The 17,902-nt window shown below is 36.2% G+C and overlaps 1 protein-coding gene across 1 annotated transcript in view; it reads left to right on the top strand.

Moving 5' to 3' along the window:
* Positions 1-17,902, top strand: part of KDM5A (lysine demethylase 5A) — a gene marked incomplete at both ends in the record, with an annotated part of 74,277 nt that overhangs the window by 18,156 nt on the left and 38,219 nt on the right. Inside the window, 9 exons of the mRNA XM_084256212.1 lie at positions 868-973; positions 2,757-2,848; positions 3,425-3,583; positions 4,618-4,737; positions 5,859-6,017; positions 7,706-7,887; positions 9,560-9,722; positions 10,651-10,770; positions 15,768-15,962. Coding sequence (XP_084112338.1) covers positions 868-973; positions 2,757-2,848; positions 3,425-3,583; positions 4,618-4,737; positions 5,859-6,017; positions 7,706-7,887; positions 9,560-9,722; positions 10,651-10,770; positions 15,768-15,962 — 1,296 coding nt within the window. The remainder of the gene's footprint in view (positions 1-867; positions 974-2,756; positions 2,849-3,424; positions 3,584-4,617; positions 4,738-5,858; positions 6,018-7,705; positions 7,888-9,559; positions 9,723-10,650; positions 10,771-15,767; positions 15,963-17,902) is intronic.

Below are 17,902 nucleotides of genomic sequence, written 5' to 3'. Positions count from 1 at the left end.
ATTAACACCACAATTTTCACATGAGGACACAGTTTTTCACTTGGGTAGTTCTAGGGTTGGTATCCCAGTTTTCATTGCTGTTAAACACCCAGTCTTTTCTCATTTTTCTTCAGCGTGTTGCTATATCTCCTCCTTTTGCACTGTGGCTGTTGCAGAGTCCAGCAATATGCTTTCACCAGACTCAGTGTCCTAGCAGTAGGGAAGGAAGTTGGGACAAAGGACTTACTCTTTGAAAAACTTTATCTTTTATTAGAAGATGGAAACCTTCATGTATCAGTTTGACTTGTCTTCACCAGTTTTTGAGTGCTTACTCTGCAGCACAGAAACACTCACTGTTTTCTTGCCATGTGATAGACATGTAATCAGCCATCTATCTCAGGAATCCTGGTTCTCAGAAGTTCCAAGTATACCTCCTTTATGTTGCATTGGCTAGACCAGAATAACATTCCCACCCCTAGTGAGATCAAGAAATGACATTGGTGTCATTGGCTTTGGACATTCTCTACTCGTCTCCTGAGATAGGCATATTCTCTAATCATAGATGAATATTTATTAAGTTAGAAGTGGAGATTTCTATTGAATTAACTATCAGTACTATGCCAGCTACTATCAGTAGTGTCTGTTTCTGGACAGAACCAAATTTTCTACTCTGCTTTTATGAAAGGTACATTTTCTTTGTGGAATCTGGATGTTGCATAGTGCTTTGGTTACTGTTCTACTCTTGTAATGAGGTACCAAATGGATTTAGAGAAGAAATCATAATTTTTTCCTTTATTTTGAAGAGTATCTTAAAATTTTTATTGGATGAGAAACTAATTCATTATTAAAATAATTGGATTAATGTGAACATTGCTTATTATTTTTTAGTCAGAATCTGGAGAAGTGCCTAGAAACACGGAACTGAAGAAACTTCGAATTTTTGGGGCAGGTCCTAAAGTTGTGGGCCTGACAATGGGAACAAAAGATAAAGAAGGTAAAATCTGTTATTTGATCATGAAAAGAAATGGTTTATGAGATTCAAATGATAAATTGCAGTCTGCCTTGGGATTGTCTTAAGAATTCTAAACTTGCAGCATGGTTCCTAAACAAAATACCCTTTTTTATGACAGATGATCTTGAAATTTAAGGTGTGAAGAACCATGTAATAGTACGTTGTATTTTGGAAGAGAACTTTTCCTCTTTCATGTCTAATACTGGACAGAAATTTATTGCAATTTCTAAAGACTAGTTTAAAAGAGAGTGGTAAATTTAATGGTTCTTATCTAGTGTTAAAAAGCTCTTAACTTTAAGTTCAAGGACAAATAGAGGATTATCTGACCTTTAGTATCAGAATATCAGAGCTTGTGACTTGAGTTATAATTATAATTTTGATATTTTTCTATAATTGCCTGGTATACGTCTTTTAAATAATATGTTTAAGGAAAATATGATATTTTCATCTTAGTGTGTTTGAAACTTTGTGAATAAAATTGCATATGCAAAGAGCAATTCTCACTATGCTATATACTTGTCAGTTTTAAAACTTACTTGAACAAAGTTTGTGTTGGATATGTTTATACTGTTGAGAATTTAATGAAGTGTTATAATTGGAAGTCCTGTCATTTATTTTGTGATATGATTAAGTTACATAAGTCAGGTTGTGAACTGAACTCTAGAGGATCCATCTCTAGAGTGTTCCATCACTCAGAACACTCAGTGTGATAGGACTTATTTATTAATATGTTGTGTAAATGTTACTACTTTTTAAGAGTTAAGCATGTCAGGGCCTCCCCGGTTGAGCGCTGGGCTGCGAAACTGCCCACAGCCTCTGCAGCGCTGGTTCGATCCCCGGCCACTGGTGAGGGTCCCACATGGCGCACAGACCTCTCCTGCCACACCTGCTGCTCCCCTCAGCAGTGTACTTCCTCGGTCTGCCTGTTCTGCTCCCTGCTCTGGCTCTGGTGAACACCCTCAGCCTCCCGCACTTTTGACTGTACCCAGTGCTTGTATAAATAAATCTTTTAAAAAAAAAAAAAGAGTTAAACACTTCAGTTATCTTTTCTTTTCTTTTTTTTTTTAAATAGAGGCATGTTTTATTTATTTATTTGTTTGTTTGTTTGTTTATACATGCACTGGGTACAGTCAGAAGCGCGGGAGGGTGAGAGAATTCACCAGAGCCAGAGCGGGGAGCAGAGCAGGCAGAAGGACCGAAGTACACTGCTGAGGGGAGCAGCGGGCAGCAGGAGAGGTCTGCGTGCCATGTGGGACCCTCCTCTGGTGGCCAGGGAGCAGCCGGGGATCGAACCAGCGCCACAGAGGCCGCGGGCAGCTTCGCAACCCAGGGCTCAACCACTGCGCCACCGGGGAGGCCCTTCAGTTATCTTTTCTATTCTTGTAGTTCTTGTACTGACTGGCAGTGATCTTAAAACTGCTCTCAAATTAATCCCTGATAAGTACTATCTACAGGCAGTATAGAATTAGTAGTTAAGTTCTCTGGAACTCAGAATACCAAATCTGCCACTGACTGGCTGTGTGATTTTGGGCATGCTATCTAACTCCTGTACACTTCAGATTCTTGATTTTCAGTGGGTCATAGTGGTATATTTACCTCATAGCGTTGTGAGATTTTAAGTAAATAATTTTATGTAGTATCTGGTCCATAGTATGATCTCAACATTAGTTATTGCTATTATTATTATTATTTTTGCTTTTAGTGAAACAATGATTTTATTGCTTGAATACTTTATTGCTATTATTATATAACTTTTTATTTCAAGATGAGGTCTCCCGAAGACGAAAAGTTACCAACAGGTCAGACGCATTTAACATGCAAATGAGACAACGGAAAGGAACTCTCTCTGTTAACTTTGTAAGTGTTCTGCAATGTGTCAGGAGGGAAAGGATTTATTTAAATTTTAGTTTTATACTTTTTATCTTGATTTATCTTGATATGACAGATCGTTTGGTTAAAGGATTTGGTGAATATAAAGTTGTAGATTAAGTTCATATAATGTTAATCTTGCTTTATTCTATATATGTAGACTGTTCCCCGAAGTCATACACCTTGTAACTCACTAAGAGAGTGAATGAGTCTTTAAATCCTTGTGCTTGTAATATAGACAGTGTCTAGTATTCATTCTTTGCCAGAGTATTTGTACTTAGGATGGATGATGTGGCATATTTTTTTACAATAAGTTGATTTTGTATATTTATGGTCTTTATTCTAGAATAACAACTTTAAATGCTTTTATTAGCTTATCTGCTGAAACTGAGGAAATGTATATGAAGTTTTATGAAAATCTGTTTAAGTACAATTGTTTAAAGTATTTAGGATTTAAGTTAGGCTTACTTATTAGGGTACATTATTTTGTTTCAGTTCTGGTAAAAATTTGAAATTACAATATAGAAATTAGATTTTTATTTTATTCTTAATTTTTTTCTACAGGTTGATCTCTATGTTTGTATGTTTTGTGGTCGGGGAAATAATGAGGATAAATTGCTTTTGTGTGATGGATGTGATGACAGTTATCATACATTTTGCTTAATTCCTCCACTGCCTGATGTACCCAAAGGAGACTGGAGGTGTCCTAAATGTGTTGCTGAGGTACAGACCTAACCTTTCCAGATCCTTTTTTTTTAATTTAAGAACAATGATTCATATTTATACAAATACAGTGAACACATTCCTAAAGTGCTTCTTCATTCTGTTTTTCAGTGACTAGAATTTCCCTAGTTTTTTGAGAGTGATTACATGGAAATGTAACAGTTGTATTATAGCACGTTGCCTTTCAAATAGTGCTTTTTGCACTGTTGCTCAGATAATTCTGTTTACTAGATGAATATTCATATTGCAGGAAAACAGTAAAAATGAAAGACTACAGGTTATCTTTTCTTTTTTAATTAAAAAAAGATAAAAACCAGACATGAAGACCTAGAACTTAGGATTTATGCTTCCAGTTTTCATGCTACTCACGGTATCTTTCAGTTTTGACTTGTACTAAATTATCCTTATTGAAAGACTATCTTTGTGTCATTGTCTTGATGTTAATCATCTGTTGTTTTAACAAAATGCAGTGAGACATGAAGCAAGGAGTTGATTGGTGTTTTTAGAGATCTTTGGTGGCCTTTGAGTTATTACTTATTTTTCTAGAGATAAGCTGTTTCAGAAGCAATTGTACTCTAAGTGATTATTTGTATTAATAAACTATTGATCATGTTTCATAGTGTGAAAACATAGATTCCTAGCAGTTCAGTGTTTTGAATATTCTGTTTATCCATTACCTTTCTTTCTTCCATGAATGTTAATTTCCTCATAACCAAATCCATTGATAATACTGAGAATAATAAAACATCCTTGGATTTGACTCTACGCCACTAGTCTTGTAGGTGTTTGTCTCGCTGTCAGAGCTTAGTTCCAACACCAAAAGCTGTCTCATTTCTACTTTCCTACTTGAAGGAGAATTTACTTATAGTTCTGTAACATTGTTTCTTGATTCCACATTGCAATAAATTAACACGTTTGCTGTCTAGAGTTGATTTGGTTTGCTTCACTTAAAGAATTGATCTTGGTAATGCATGAGTCTTAATAATTTTCTTCTATTTTAGTGAATTATTCTTAGCTATTTTTTTTCTTTCCAGGAATGTAATAAACCCCGAGAAGCCTTTGGTTTTGAACAAGCTGTACGAGAATATACACTTCAGAGCTTTGGGGAGATGGCAGACAATTTTAAGTCTGATTATTTCAATATGCCAGTCCATGTGAGTATCTTTTAGATCAGTTTGGTGAGGTGTAAAGATTTGAGTCCAAAGCTTTTGGCTTTATTTTCTCTATTTTGTGGAAAGCAGAGATAGTCTGAAAAAGGTGACAGAACGCCAAATCTAAAGTTTAGGGGCCTATCATCTGTTTCTTTCACTGTGTTGTGGCAGTGTACATTCTTCTGTTGAAAAATCTACTTTGATCCTTGAATTGTTTATTTTTTGAGTCATCTTCTCTGCGTGATCCTTTATAGGAAATTAGTGTGTGGCAGTTGGTGCTTTTCATTTTTTTTTTTTTAAGATTATTTATTTATGCAAGCACTGGGTACAGTCAGAAGCATGGGAGGGTGAGAGAATTCGCAAGAGACAGCAGAGAACAGAGCAGGCAGACTGACGAAGTACACTGCTGAGGGGAGCAGCAGGCGGCAGGAGAGGTCTGCACACCATATGGGACCCTCGCCGGGTGGCCGGGGATCGGACCGGCGCTGCAGAGGCTGCGGGCAGCTTTGCAACCCAGCTCTCAACTGCTGCGCCACCGGGGAGGTCCTGTTCATTTTTTTGTAATAGGAGGTTTGCCATTTTTCCTAGAAGTTCTTGAGGGTATGTCCCCACTCCCCCGCCCCCCAGTTCTTATAAAAATTTGCCAGACTCTTAGAATACAGCCTTGAATTTTGCACTTTCGTTTTCCTTCTTGATGTCCTGAGATACCTTTATCCTTCCTAGGTGGGAAGCAGCAACTCAAGTTTATTATATTTTTCTGAACATCTGAGTTGTCTTTAGCTTTTCTTCATCCTCAGTGGAAAAAGCTAGGACCACATTCTTTTCAGCTCTGGGGATTGAGAAGGTTTTCTGTTTAATTTTTTTTTACTTGTTTACCTGATCTGACCAGTAATGGAGATATGTTCTCAGAAATGTGTCATTAGGCAATTTCATTCTTGTGTGAACATTGTGGGGTTCAGTTACACAAACCTAGATGCCTTAACCTACTATACACATAGGCTATATGGATGGTCCAGTGTATTGGTAGCACTGTCACATATGCAGTCCAAAAGGTTAGGAAGTGTTCTGGTTGGGTCATGGTTAGAGTGAGTTAGTAATCTGTAATCTTTGTTCTCTCTGTGTAGATGGTTCCCACAGAACTAGTAGAAAAGGAATTCTGGCGACTGGTGAGCAGCATTGAAGAAGATGTTATTGTAGAGTATGGAGCTGATATTTCCTCAAAAGACTTTGGAAGTGGATTTCCTGTAAAGGACAGTCGGCGAAAGATGCTGCCGGAAGAAGAGGTGCAGAGCAGATAGTAGTATCCAAACTTCATTTACCACCAAGCTGGTTTAACCTTCACACAGTAGAAAAGTACCTTTCTGTAATATTAAGGAACAGTATTCATTTAAAATATTAAGTGTATAGGATTTGGACAGTATGAATGATCTTTACCTTTGAAAATAACAAATTGAGAGTATCTTTAAAAATTATTTAAAACTTTAACTCCTGCTAAAAAATGTTACCTAGCCCTTTCTGTTTAAAAATCTGGAAGTTTATTTAAGTTAAAAAAAATAACATTTCATTGATAGGTCGAGAATTAAGTTTTCTTCAATACCTGGGCAGGTAGGTTTTCAAACATGCACTATAACATATAATGAAGTCCTCTCACATAGGAGATGTCCCTCTCTGTAAAGTTGAATTAAGATGATCATTCATTTCTTTTTACTTTGGCTCTTGTTGCTTTTTTTTCTCTCTATAATTGGTAATTAAGATTTTTAGCTTATATTAAGTAATGCATGTCGAAAAGAAGTTTCATAGTGCAGAAGGATGTACAAGTAAAAGTATATATGGTCTTTTCAGCATTTTTTTTAAGATTTATTTTATTTGTAGAAGAACTGGGGTGTAGGCCAGAGGTGCAGGCGTGTGTGTGTGTATGTGTGAAAGAGGATTCAGAGAGACAGAATGGGGAGCAGAACAGGCAGATCCATTGACATACATTGTTAAGGGGAGCAGCATGTGAGACTGGAGAGCTCTGCTGTGCCATATGTGGGTTAGCTCCCTGTCTGGGGATCAAAGGGGATTGAACTCAGGCCACAGCAGTGATGGTGTGATGGCAGTGAGACTGAGGCCCCCTCTTTTTTATTTAATGGATTTCCTAATTAAACCTATGTTGAGCTTTCTTATTCGGCCCTCTGTGACTCTTAACTAAGGGTTTTCTTTGGTGCGTTATGGATGGGATCCTCAAATCTGTCTTCTGGTTCATGATTTTTCTTTTCAGCTTTGTCATTGGCTGCTTAACCTCTTTGAAGGTTTTATTTTTAAACTCTGTGGAGACTTTCAAATATACAAAAGTAAACATAATAATGCACTTTATGAAAATTCAAACAGCTTTCCATTTTTATTTTGACTTTCTTTTGTTTCTGGAAACTGGGAATTCTTTTTTCTTTTGAGTTTATGGGCATGTTTTTGTTATTGTTACAATTTATCCAATATTTCTGCATGTGTTTGTAGTGGGGCTAGTGGTAGTAACTTTCTGTATTGCTTCAATCTTTAAGTTTTGTCACAGGTTCATGATTTATATCTTAGGTTTTGTTTTGTTTTCACAGTATCTGGCACCATTCTATAAATGTAGTGATAAATATTTTGGGAAGTTACATTTCTGGGAATAAAGTAAAAATATAATAGTACTCTCTTGAATCACTTGCTGTTTTACTGGTCAGCTGAAGTAGGGGGGAAGATTAAAAGCCCTTGTATACATACTTCAGAGTAAATCAGAGAAGTATTCTAAATACTGTGAAGGTGGGAGATTGGATTAAATCTTAAGCCATATCAGTTGCCTGTAATAGAGAGCAAAGAGTGCAGATTCTGTGTACTAGGTTATTTAAAGTATTGTAAATGTTATACAACTTTTTATTTTTTTGAAGACTTCCTTGAGATTTTTGTTGGACACCTGTCATTTCTGATCTCTGACTTTTTTTTTTTTTAATAGGAATATGCGGTCTCTGGTTGGAACTTGAATAACATGCCTGTTTTAGAGCAGTCTGTTCTTGCACATATTAATGTAGACATCTCTGGTATGAAGGTACCATGGCTATATGTAGGAATGTGTTTCTCTTCTTTTTGCTGGCACATCGAAGATCATTGGAGTTATTCCATCAACTATTTGCACTGGTGTGTATAATCTTTGTTACCAGTATACATATTTCACTGACCTTTTTGAAGTTGTAATAATATTAGGTCATGTATGAGGGAAGGCTGACATTAAAAGTATTTCATACCCAAAAGTAAGATAATCTATTGAGGAGTGAAGTCTTAGAGGTCTTAGGGTACAACAGCTTGCTGTATTTGCCTGCAGCAGAATTAGAGTTTTAGACCATGTGGTACTTGTATACATGGAAATTACTTGGCTATGTCTTTTGATACACAAAGTAGGATGTTTAAGGGTTATATAATTAAGACCTGACTTTCAGTATTCAAAAGTTTTAAGTAATTTTTTCCTTTTTAATCACATTTTCTCAAGAGTGCCCAAGTTATGTTATATACTCATTAAATTCTTCTGCTGATTTTTTTTTTTTTTTTTTTTTATCTCATCCACAGCTTTACTTACTTACCCAGTTCCTTGTCCGTTATGTTATTACAATCTTAGATAAATGATACTTTTTCTCCATTTGGAAGATAGTGCTCAGGTCACACTGTGCTGTGGGAGACTGCTGGTTTTCTTTCTGTGCTCTACTGTGTAGTGGATAGCTACTGGCCACATGTGGATATTTACATAAAGATTATGTGAAATTAAAAATGTACTTCCTCAGTTTCAAGTGCACTGTAGTCTCTTGTGACTAGAGGAGGGGGCCCCTGTATTGGACAGAACAAAGAGAGAACATTTTCAATATTAGTGACAGCACTGTGAATTTTATTAGGATTGTGAAGTTCAGTTATTCTATAAATAGTGTGACTACATGCAGTTCATAGGAGTACTACTTAGTATTAGAAATGAATTCTGGCTTACTAAACTCTAATGAATTAATGATGCCAAGTTTTTGGTCCTTAAGCTTTATATAGATAAACTGTATTCAAGGTTTTAGCAATTTCTGATGTTGGCTTTTGTCATTGGGTAGTTAAGTCAAACTCAGTGGAGTTATATAAAGGTATTATAGAAAGCATTTGATTTTTACTTTGATTATTGTGAGGATAATTAGAATATACAGTGGACCTGTGAATAAAGGTAGTAGTATATCAATTTCCTTTAGAATAAACACTTAACTTTTCCTGTGGTTACTTTCCTGATTGAAGATACTATTACTGATCTGTTGTAATGAGTTTACATGTTTTCAGTTGCTTCTTTAACAGTAGTAAGAAGTATGTAAGTAGAGAAATTTTTTTTTAAAGATTTATTTATACAATAGCTGGGGTACAAGCCAGAAGCGCTGGAGGGTGAGAGGATTCACCAGAGAGAGAGTGGGGAGCAGAACAGGCAGACAGACCAAAAGCACTGCTGAGGGGAGCAGCAGGCGAGACAGGAGAGGTCTGCCATACCCCACCTTGTGGGGATCTCCCTGGCCAGCCAGGAATTGAACCAGGATTACAGAGGCTGCGGACAGATTGACAGCGTGGCACGCAACCCGCTGCGCCACCGGGGAGGCCCAGTAGACAAATTATCCATATATTTTTGCCTTATCTCTTATTATGAATAGTAGTACAGATTTATGAGACAATTGCAAGGATTCAGGGTATATAATCTGTGGCCACAAGACAAAGTTAATTTTGAGTAAGTATATTTGAATCAGATACCTTAGCCTCATTGGCTCCATGCTCTACCTAGCTAAACAGTTATTTCTTTTGTTAGGGGGGAACCAAAGACGTGGTATGGTGTGCCATCTCATGCGGCAGAACAACTGGAGGAGGTGATGAGAGAGCTGGCCCCTGAGTTATTTGAATCCCAGCCTGATCTACTACATCAGTTGGTCACCATCATGAATCCCAATGTGCTAATGGAACATGGTGTGCCTGTGAGTCTTTTTCTGTCTACAGCATTTTAAATTTAAATTTATGTAAACTTTTGATTCGTACTTCATTTTATAACTGGAAAAGATGATGTCATCTTCTAGCCAAAATAGAATTTAGATCCTGAAAGGGAAAACATTTGGTTAAGAAAGGTTTGAATTATGCTTTATATATCATTGCTTTAAACGAACCTTCACTGTTATTCTGGTTTTGACAAAATCTTAATTTTCTTTATTATCACTACTTAACCAAACTATAAGTATTTTCAATGGTAGTCATAACTAATGCTTATATTTTTGAGATATTTTAGATAAAGATTTCACAGCCTTTTTTCCCCCCACATAAACAGTGATGTAAAAAACGTACTACAAATGCTTCATGTACTCTTTCCAACTTTGTTTTGGAAATTATCGTTAGATTTTAGGTGCTAATACGTGGTAAAGTATAAATTTTATCTTAACTTTGTTGAGACAGTATATTATTAGTGTCACTTTGTCTTTAATGAGTTAATTTATACCAGAATCTGGAAATTTCAAAAATAATACAAAAACTGAAACTCAGGGAAAGTGATTTTTGGATTATCTCTGTAAATATATGAGCCAATCAGTTAATTTCTAAAAACTTACCCAAAAGTAGAAGATTCTATCCTTTACCACTGTTTACAACACAAAAAGGAAAAAAAATTCTCTTTTGGTAAAAATTATATCAAGTTAGGAAACAAGTACCTCAGAGACTAATATATTTTATCCTTGATAATTTCTTTTGGCTAATAATTCTTGTCATGAATTATTATTTTTTATCAATGATTATTTAAGAAGGTAGACTTTTGTCTTTCTTAAGAATGCTTCTGAAACTGACTGATAAAATCTGTCTCCCCCCCCAACCCTTTTTTTTTTTTTTTTTTTGGTATTCCTGTTCCCAATTTGCATTTAGGTGTACAGGACCAATCAGTGTGCCGGCGAGTTTGTTGTGACATTTCCTCGTGCTTACCACTCTGGATTTAATCAGGGTTACAACTTTGCTGAAGCTGTCAACTTCTGTACTGCTGACTGGGTCTGTTCTATAGCAAGTAGCTGTTGTACGTCTACTAACACCCCTGGAAAAAGCTTCCCAGTTGCCATATTTGCTTATTTGGGGAGGGGAGGGTCATGAATATTTCGGTGGAGATTGGCGTGGAAGTTGTAATTTAGAAAGTTCAAATAGCTTCCATTACAGGTTTTATTTGTAAGATTTTAGAGTTTTCCAATATCCATTATTTTCCACATTCTGTCTAAATTTTAAATGGTCAGTTGATGTTTTCTGAATCTTTGCTAGGACCATGGTTCCTTTAGTCTTTGCTTTCTCTGAGCACTTTTGGATTTTATGAAGATGATCAAGTCTTTCCAAGAATGAATGCAGTGTTTTCAAATATCTAGCTGTGTGATTTTAATTTTAAATTATTACTATATTATTTTCTTTCCATAGACAATTAAGTGATTTTATTTTTGCCATTTTATGTTTTCCTTTTTCAAAAGAAAGTTACTTCAGGGGCCTCCCTGGTGGCACAGGGGTTGAAGTCTCAATGCTGTCAAGCTGTCGCCAGTCACTGCGGCATGAGTTCCATCCCCGGCCAGGGAGCTAACCCACACGGCACAGGAGACCTTTCTTACCTTCCCCACTACTCCCCACAGTAGAGTATTTCAGTAGATCTGCCTGTTCTGCTCCCCATGCTGTCTATGGTGAATCCTCTCAGAAAACTGCCTCTCCCCCACCCTCCCGCACCACTGGCCTACACCCCAGAGGTGTGCATTAAAAAAAAAAAAAAAACTTAAATAAGTATAATACTGAGCCTGACTATACTGTTTTGTAAATAATGCTAGTGATTGCTGTTTGCTTTTGTATGGGGTAGTTTCCCAAAAGTAATTAGTTATGAGTAGATATTGTTAATTGGAAAATGACTACAAATTTATAATACACTCTGACTTATTTTTCCTTTAGTGATACTGAGTTCATGGATTTTTTTGGTCACCTTTCTTAACATTTTGGTGCCTATTCAGAACCTAAGAATTAATTTCTGTGGTCACCTTAATTTATCATGTTGTTTTTTACTATCTAAATACATCTTTTGCTTTTTTTTTTTAAAGATTTATTTATTTATACAAGCACTGGGTATAGTCAGAAGTGCGGGAGGGTGAGAGAATTCACCAGAGCCAGAAGGAAGAGCAGAATAGGCAGACTGACGACATACACTGCTGAGGGGAGCAGCAGGCGGCAAGAGAGATCTGCGCGCCATGTGGGATCGAACCAGCGCTGCAGAGGCTACAGGCAGCTTTGCAACCCAGCACTCAATCGCTGCGCCACTGGGGAGGCCCCATCTTTTGCTTTTTAAAACAGTTTGTTCACAGAAGAGCTTCTGCTGTCAGTCTTCACAGTCTCCCGCTAACATTGTAACATTCAGGGACTTGGGACAAACACCCAAAATATTAGAGCCCTGATAGATAATTACATATTTTATTTCAATTTTATGACACTAAAATTTCAAAGTAACTATTCGGTGTTTTGAATATATAAAATAGCCCTAGATCTTCAAAGAAAGAAAAAATGCAGTGAAATTTGAAATCAGAATGTAATCTTTGGGCAAGCTGTTAAGACTTAATGAGTCCTCTTCTATTTTGAACTTTTAAAACAGTGACAGTTCATAATGAAAGTACTAACCATTTACATTAGAAGTTTTTACCTAGAACCTGGGACAAATAACCTTGGGCATTAACAAATAAAACCAATCTTTTTGCTACAAGTATTAAGAACTAATACTTGGAAATAGCTCCTTTGAGTCCATGCCTACATAAGAAACAAAGTAGTTTCTTTTAATACTACTTACCAAACTCCCTGACTTTGGAATAATCATACATTCTGAATAGGAGTGTGGATTTCTTGTGATAAAAAGCTAAACCTATTCTCTCAAGTTTAAATAGGGTAAATTAGTTAGGGGGAGTGAAAGAATCACTGTTACATAATATTTAAAACAGAAGATTGCCCATTATTGTAGTTTTTCTCTGGGGAAACATGATGAATGATTTTTCAAAAATCACAAAGTTGAAGCAGGACTTAATTACTGATTTCTGTTACATTCCCAGAACTAGCAACTTGTGCCTCTCCTTGCTTCAAAATGTTAGAAAGGGATGAGATCGATGTTCAGCTTTCTTGGAACTTCAGCAGACTCGGGATCAAAGTAGAAAAACATTGGCATATCTTCTTTTGTAGATTAAGACTGTGTTTTTCAAAGTAGAAGCACTGTTTTATAGACATACTGTCCAGCTTCAAATGGTAGAATATTGTATGTAGAAATTCTGATTATTGGTTAATTAGTAGGACTCTTAGTTTTATAAAACACCAGTGCAGACTCTTTTGGTGCAACCTATTTTTCTGTTTGCTGAGATATAAAGTTCCACTGAGGCTACTATCATATCTGCATTTAAGGTGACTTTATCATGTAATCTTTAACAGGCACCATGACCTGCTGTTGCTGAGTCTCCAAGTCTGATAATGTGAGAATGGTCTTTTTCTGCTACTGCCAGTCCTCTTCGTGTGTGTGTGTGTGTGTGTGTGTGTGTGTGAGAGAGAGAGAGAGAGAGAGAGAGAGAGAGAGAGAGAGAGAGAGAGAGAAAGGGTTAGTGCTCTGGCCACTGTGGTGGTAGCATGGTCAGGTCTGGAACCAGACTCTGGTACTTCTTTTCTTGAGCCATCACAGCCCCGTCTCAGCAACTCCTGTGCAACTCCTCCTGGCTTGAGATATGACTATACCTTCTCTACCATCTTGGTTGGGGACTTGGGGAATCTCCAACACCAACCACAAGAAGTGACTCACCTTCTTCCCAGTTACCAGAGACCCTTCCATCATCAGCATCTTAATTCATTAAATTCTGTAATTAGTGATTTTTGTTTCTTGAATGAAGGATATGATAAACAGGTTTACTTGCTCTAGTAATTTTAAATTTCTTTCTTATTAGGCTTAGGAAGCAGCAAACACAGGATAGTGCCTTAGGATTTTGCCTTGGACTTGAGCTCAGTTTTTTTTTTTTTAAAGTTCAGCTAACATTGATTAAGTGTTTATGATTTATTTTCTCCTTGGCTAGGTGTAGGGTGAAAATGGAGACTATTTTAGAGATGAGTTAAAGATGTGTGCTCACTACTATCAATGTGTGACCTTGGGCAGCTCTTTTAATTTCACTGGGCCTTTCGCTGGTATGTATCTATACTAAGATTCACCTTATAGCTTCAAACAAGTGAGATACGACGTGCGAAAGCCCTTGATATTCTTTAGAAGAGGGGTGTGATATAAATGAAGTTATAGAACAATGGTAGTAATTTTTATGAGCAACAGTGAATAATTGTATTTTATGTGGCTTTCTTACATATTATAATAATTAAGAGCTGCAGATTCCACAGTATTTTCTTCTTGCCCTTATTAATATAATTAATATAATTATTAATATTATCAATATATTATATTAATTAATATAATTAATATCAATATATTATATTATTAATTAATATAATATTGCAACAATAATATATTATAATATATCATATATCATATATATAACAATACAATATAATAATATATAATAATACAATAATATAATTATTATTAATGTAATTAATATATACCCTTAATAGGGTATATTGAAAAAAATTCAAATAATTTATATTTAAGAATTAACAGATGAGGTGAGGTGAAGAAAAGGTTTAAGAAATGAAAATGTTGTGTATTGTCGATAGATAAGAGAACTACTAATCATAAGTTCAACATATATATTTTCTTGAGAGAGATTGTTTTTCTGGAAGAATGTAGAAATAATTGCTTAGTTTGAGAGAGAAATCTCATATTCTAGAACTGTTATTCTCTTGCCATTCTCAACTGGGTAATGCCATTTTCCTTATTTTTTCTTTTATATTATAGCTCCTAAATTAAAAAAACTGCTAGCCACTCATTTTTCCAGTTGAACTTAGGAAAGAGTTGGGGTGTGCGTGTGTTAGAGCTGGTATCATAATTTGGTTTAAAGCTTAATAATTGAAGAAATTTTCAGAATTTATTTTTAAAAGATTATGATTTATGAAAAATGATCATTTAGTGATTTATTTCAATTAAAGAAAGCGAGGCAATATAATTTCATAACTTCACTTTGAATTCTCTTTAGACCAGACTGGTGGTTTTAAAAAGAATTTCTAGATGCTAAAATCTAAATCAGGGGCCTCCCTGGTGGCGCAGAGGGTTAAGACACAACCTGTGAAGCTGTCCGCAGCCACTGCAGCACGAGTTCAATCCCCGGCTAGGGAGCTACCCACATGGTGCAGCAGACCTCTCTTGACTTGCCTGCGGCTCCCTCCAGCAGTGTATTTCAGTCAATCTTCCTATTTGGCTCCCCACTCTGTTTCTGGTGAATCCTCTCACCCCGCATACCTCTGGCCTGTACCCCAGTTCTTGTGTGCATAAATGAATAAATCTTTAAAAAAATCTAAATCATCTTCTGCTTTGATCCTTAAAAAATTTAAGTCAGTCAACATGACTCACTTAAGTAGTGTTCTTTTCTCCCTTTTTATCTTCCTCCCTCCCCATTACAACATTTTCTGTATTTTTGTTGTTGTTCTTTGGAAACTTATCCAAACTTCTTTGGATATGTGCATATGTCCCCTTTTATAGCCTGTTTTTCCAGTAAGGGAAGCATCATGTTAACTCATCTAAAAGAGTTTGTTGCCTCATTTATATGTCAAGGAACTTCTGCTTCTTGGTGCATGTGATAATTAAAAAATCAGACACACATAATGAGTAGAAATTCAGCATAAGCCAGAAGCTCAACATCTCAAATTATGGGTATTTTCTGTGGGAAGACCCTTGAAATTCCTCCTGGGCCTGTAAGGCTTACCATTGCGATTACCTGTTATGTTTAAATGGGGTTTATTATTCTGTCTTCCTCATATTAAAAGAGAGACTATGAGGGTAAACAATGGTTTTGTTTTGGAATGTTACAAGTGAGTAATTTAATTTGAGATTGTTGTCTTGTTTTCAGTTGCCCATTGGACGTCAGTGTGTGAATCATTATCGACGGTTAAGACGCCATTGTGTCTTTTCACATGAGGAACTCATTTTCAAGATGGCAGCAGATCCAGATTGCTTAGATGTGGGGCTAGCTGCCATGGTCTGTAAAGAATTGACTCTCATGACTGAAGAAGAGACAAGATTGAGAGAGTCTGTTGTACAAATGGTGAGTTTATTGAGCACATTTACTATATTGTGTTTATGGAACATACTAAAAATTGAACCCATAGAAAGTAACCACTTTTATCTTTGGCTTCTTTACAAGTTGAATACAAAAATCATATTTGGCAAATGTTATATATATGTGTATATGTATTTTTAAAGATTTATTTTTATTAATGCATACAAGAATTGGGGTGTAGGCCAGAGGTGTGGGGTGGGGGTGAGAGGATTCACCAGAGACAGAGTGGGGAGCAGAACAGGTGGATTGACTGAAATACACTGCTGAAGGGAGCAGCAGGCAAGACAGGAGAGTTCTGCTGCGCCATGTGTGTTAGCTCCTTGGCCGGGGAATGAACTCATGCTGCAGTGGCTGGCAATAGCTTGATAGCACTGAGACTTAATCCCTGCACTACCAGGAAGGCCCCAAAGGTTATATATTTTTATACTTGCCATTTTGATTTCTTTGAATTGAAACTTTTGGGAATTTTGATCTAATCTCTAGATTTTTTTTTCCTAATAAAATACTGCCAAATAGAATTTCTTAGGTATATCGTCACTTACAAAAATCTATAGTAATGTTGTAATATTTCTTTAAACAAGAAAGTTCAAATTCTTTTCTTTCTGAGCTTTGTACAGTGAATTAATTTTACCTTTTTCTCCCCAAGTAATTTGATTAGTAGGAAAGCTAATCCCAAGGGTTGGGATATTTAGTGCTTAGAATAAACTAAACATCGGGCCTCCCCTGGTGGCGCAGCAGTTGAGCACTGGATTGCGAAGCTGACCGCAGCCTCTGCAGCACCGGTTCGATCCCCTGCCACCGATGAAGTCCCACATGGCACGCAGACCTCTCCTGCCACCCGCTGCTCCCCTCAGCAGTGTATTTCATCGATATGCCTGTTCTGTTCCCCTCTCTGGCTCTGGTGAATTGTCTCACCCTCCCGTGCTTCTGACTGTACCCAGTGCTTGTAGAAATAAATAAATCTTGGGGAAGAAAAAAAAAAAGAATAAACATCAGTCACATCAAAGTGAGAGAATCTGTCTTCTGCCTTATTTTGGCCCTTTCTTCCTAACCCTCCCTACATAGGATCTACATTAGATCTGTACTAGCCTCCTTTTTGCTCTTCTGTACCCTATTCTCTGTAACTTGGTAACCCATCCTTACTTTTAAAATTTCTATTAAGATGTAATTGACAAACAATGAATTGCACACAACTATGAACCCACTGTCACAAGCAAGATAATGAACACTTTACCTTCATAGATTTCCCTATGCCCCTTGGTGATCCTTCCCTCCTGTCTCATTCCACTCTCTCGACCCCACCCCTACTTTTCCTAGGAAAACATTAATCTGTTTTCTTTAATTTGCATTTTTTTAAAAAGACTTTAAATTGTATACTTTTTTTGTTTCTTTCACTTAGTGTAATTGCTTTAAGATTCTTCCATGTTAATGCATGTATTAATAGTTTATTCATTCTTATCAAGTAGTATTCCATTGTATGGCTATACTATAGTTTTTTTTTTTTTCATTATTTGTGAATGGATATTTTAATTATTTCTGGTTTTTCTTGTTATGATTTACGCTGTTCTGAGCATTTCTGTTCAAGTTTTTATATGGACATAGCTTTCATTTCTCTTGAGTGAATATGAAGAGTAGAATGACTGGGACAGATGGTATATCTGGGTTTAATATTTTGTAAAATCTGCCGAACTATTCCTAAGCAGTTGTACCATTTCTTTTACTAGTAGTGTGTGAGAGATTTGTCTTATATTCTCACTGATGCATGGTATGGTTCATTTTTTTGACTTTTTGATATTCTAATAGGTGAGTAGTAATATTTCATCATGGTTTTAATAGTGGTAGGTTGAAAAGATGCTTTATTTTTAACAAATCTAAATGAGAAAATGTTATGAAAGGATTAGTTCCTCTGACAAAAATCACAGTTT

The sequence above is a fragment of the Talpa europaea genome, assembly GCF_964194135.1.
Source record: "Talpa europaea genome assembly, chromosome: 15".
Classification (NCBI taxonomy): Eukaryota; Metazoa; Chordata; class Mammalia; order Eulipotyphla; family Talpidae; genus Talpa; species Talpa europaea.
Note: the sequence above shows the minus strand (reverse complement) of the source record. Positions and strands in the feature narration are given on the sequence as shown.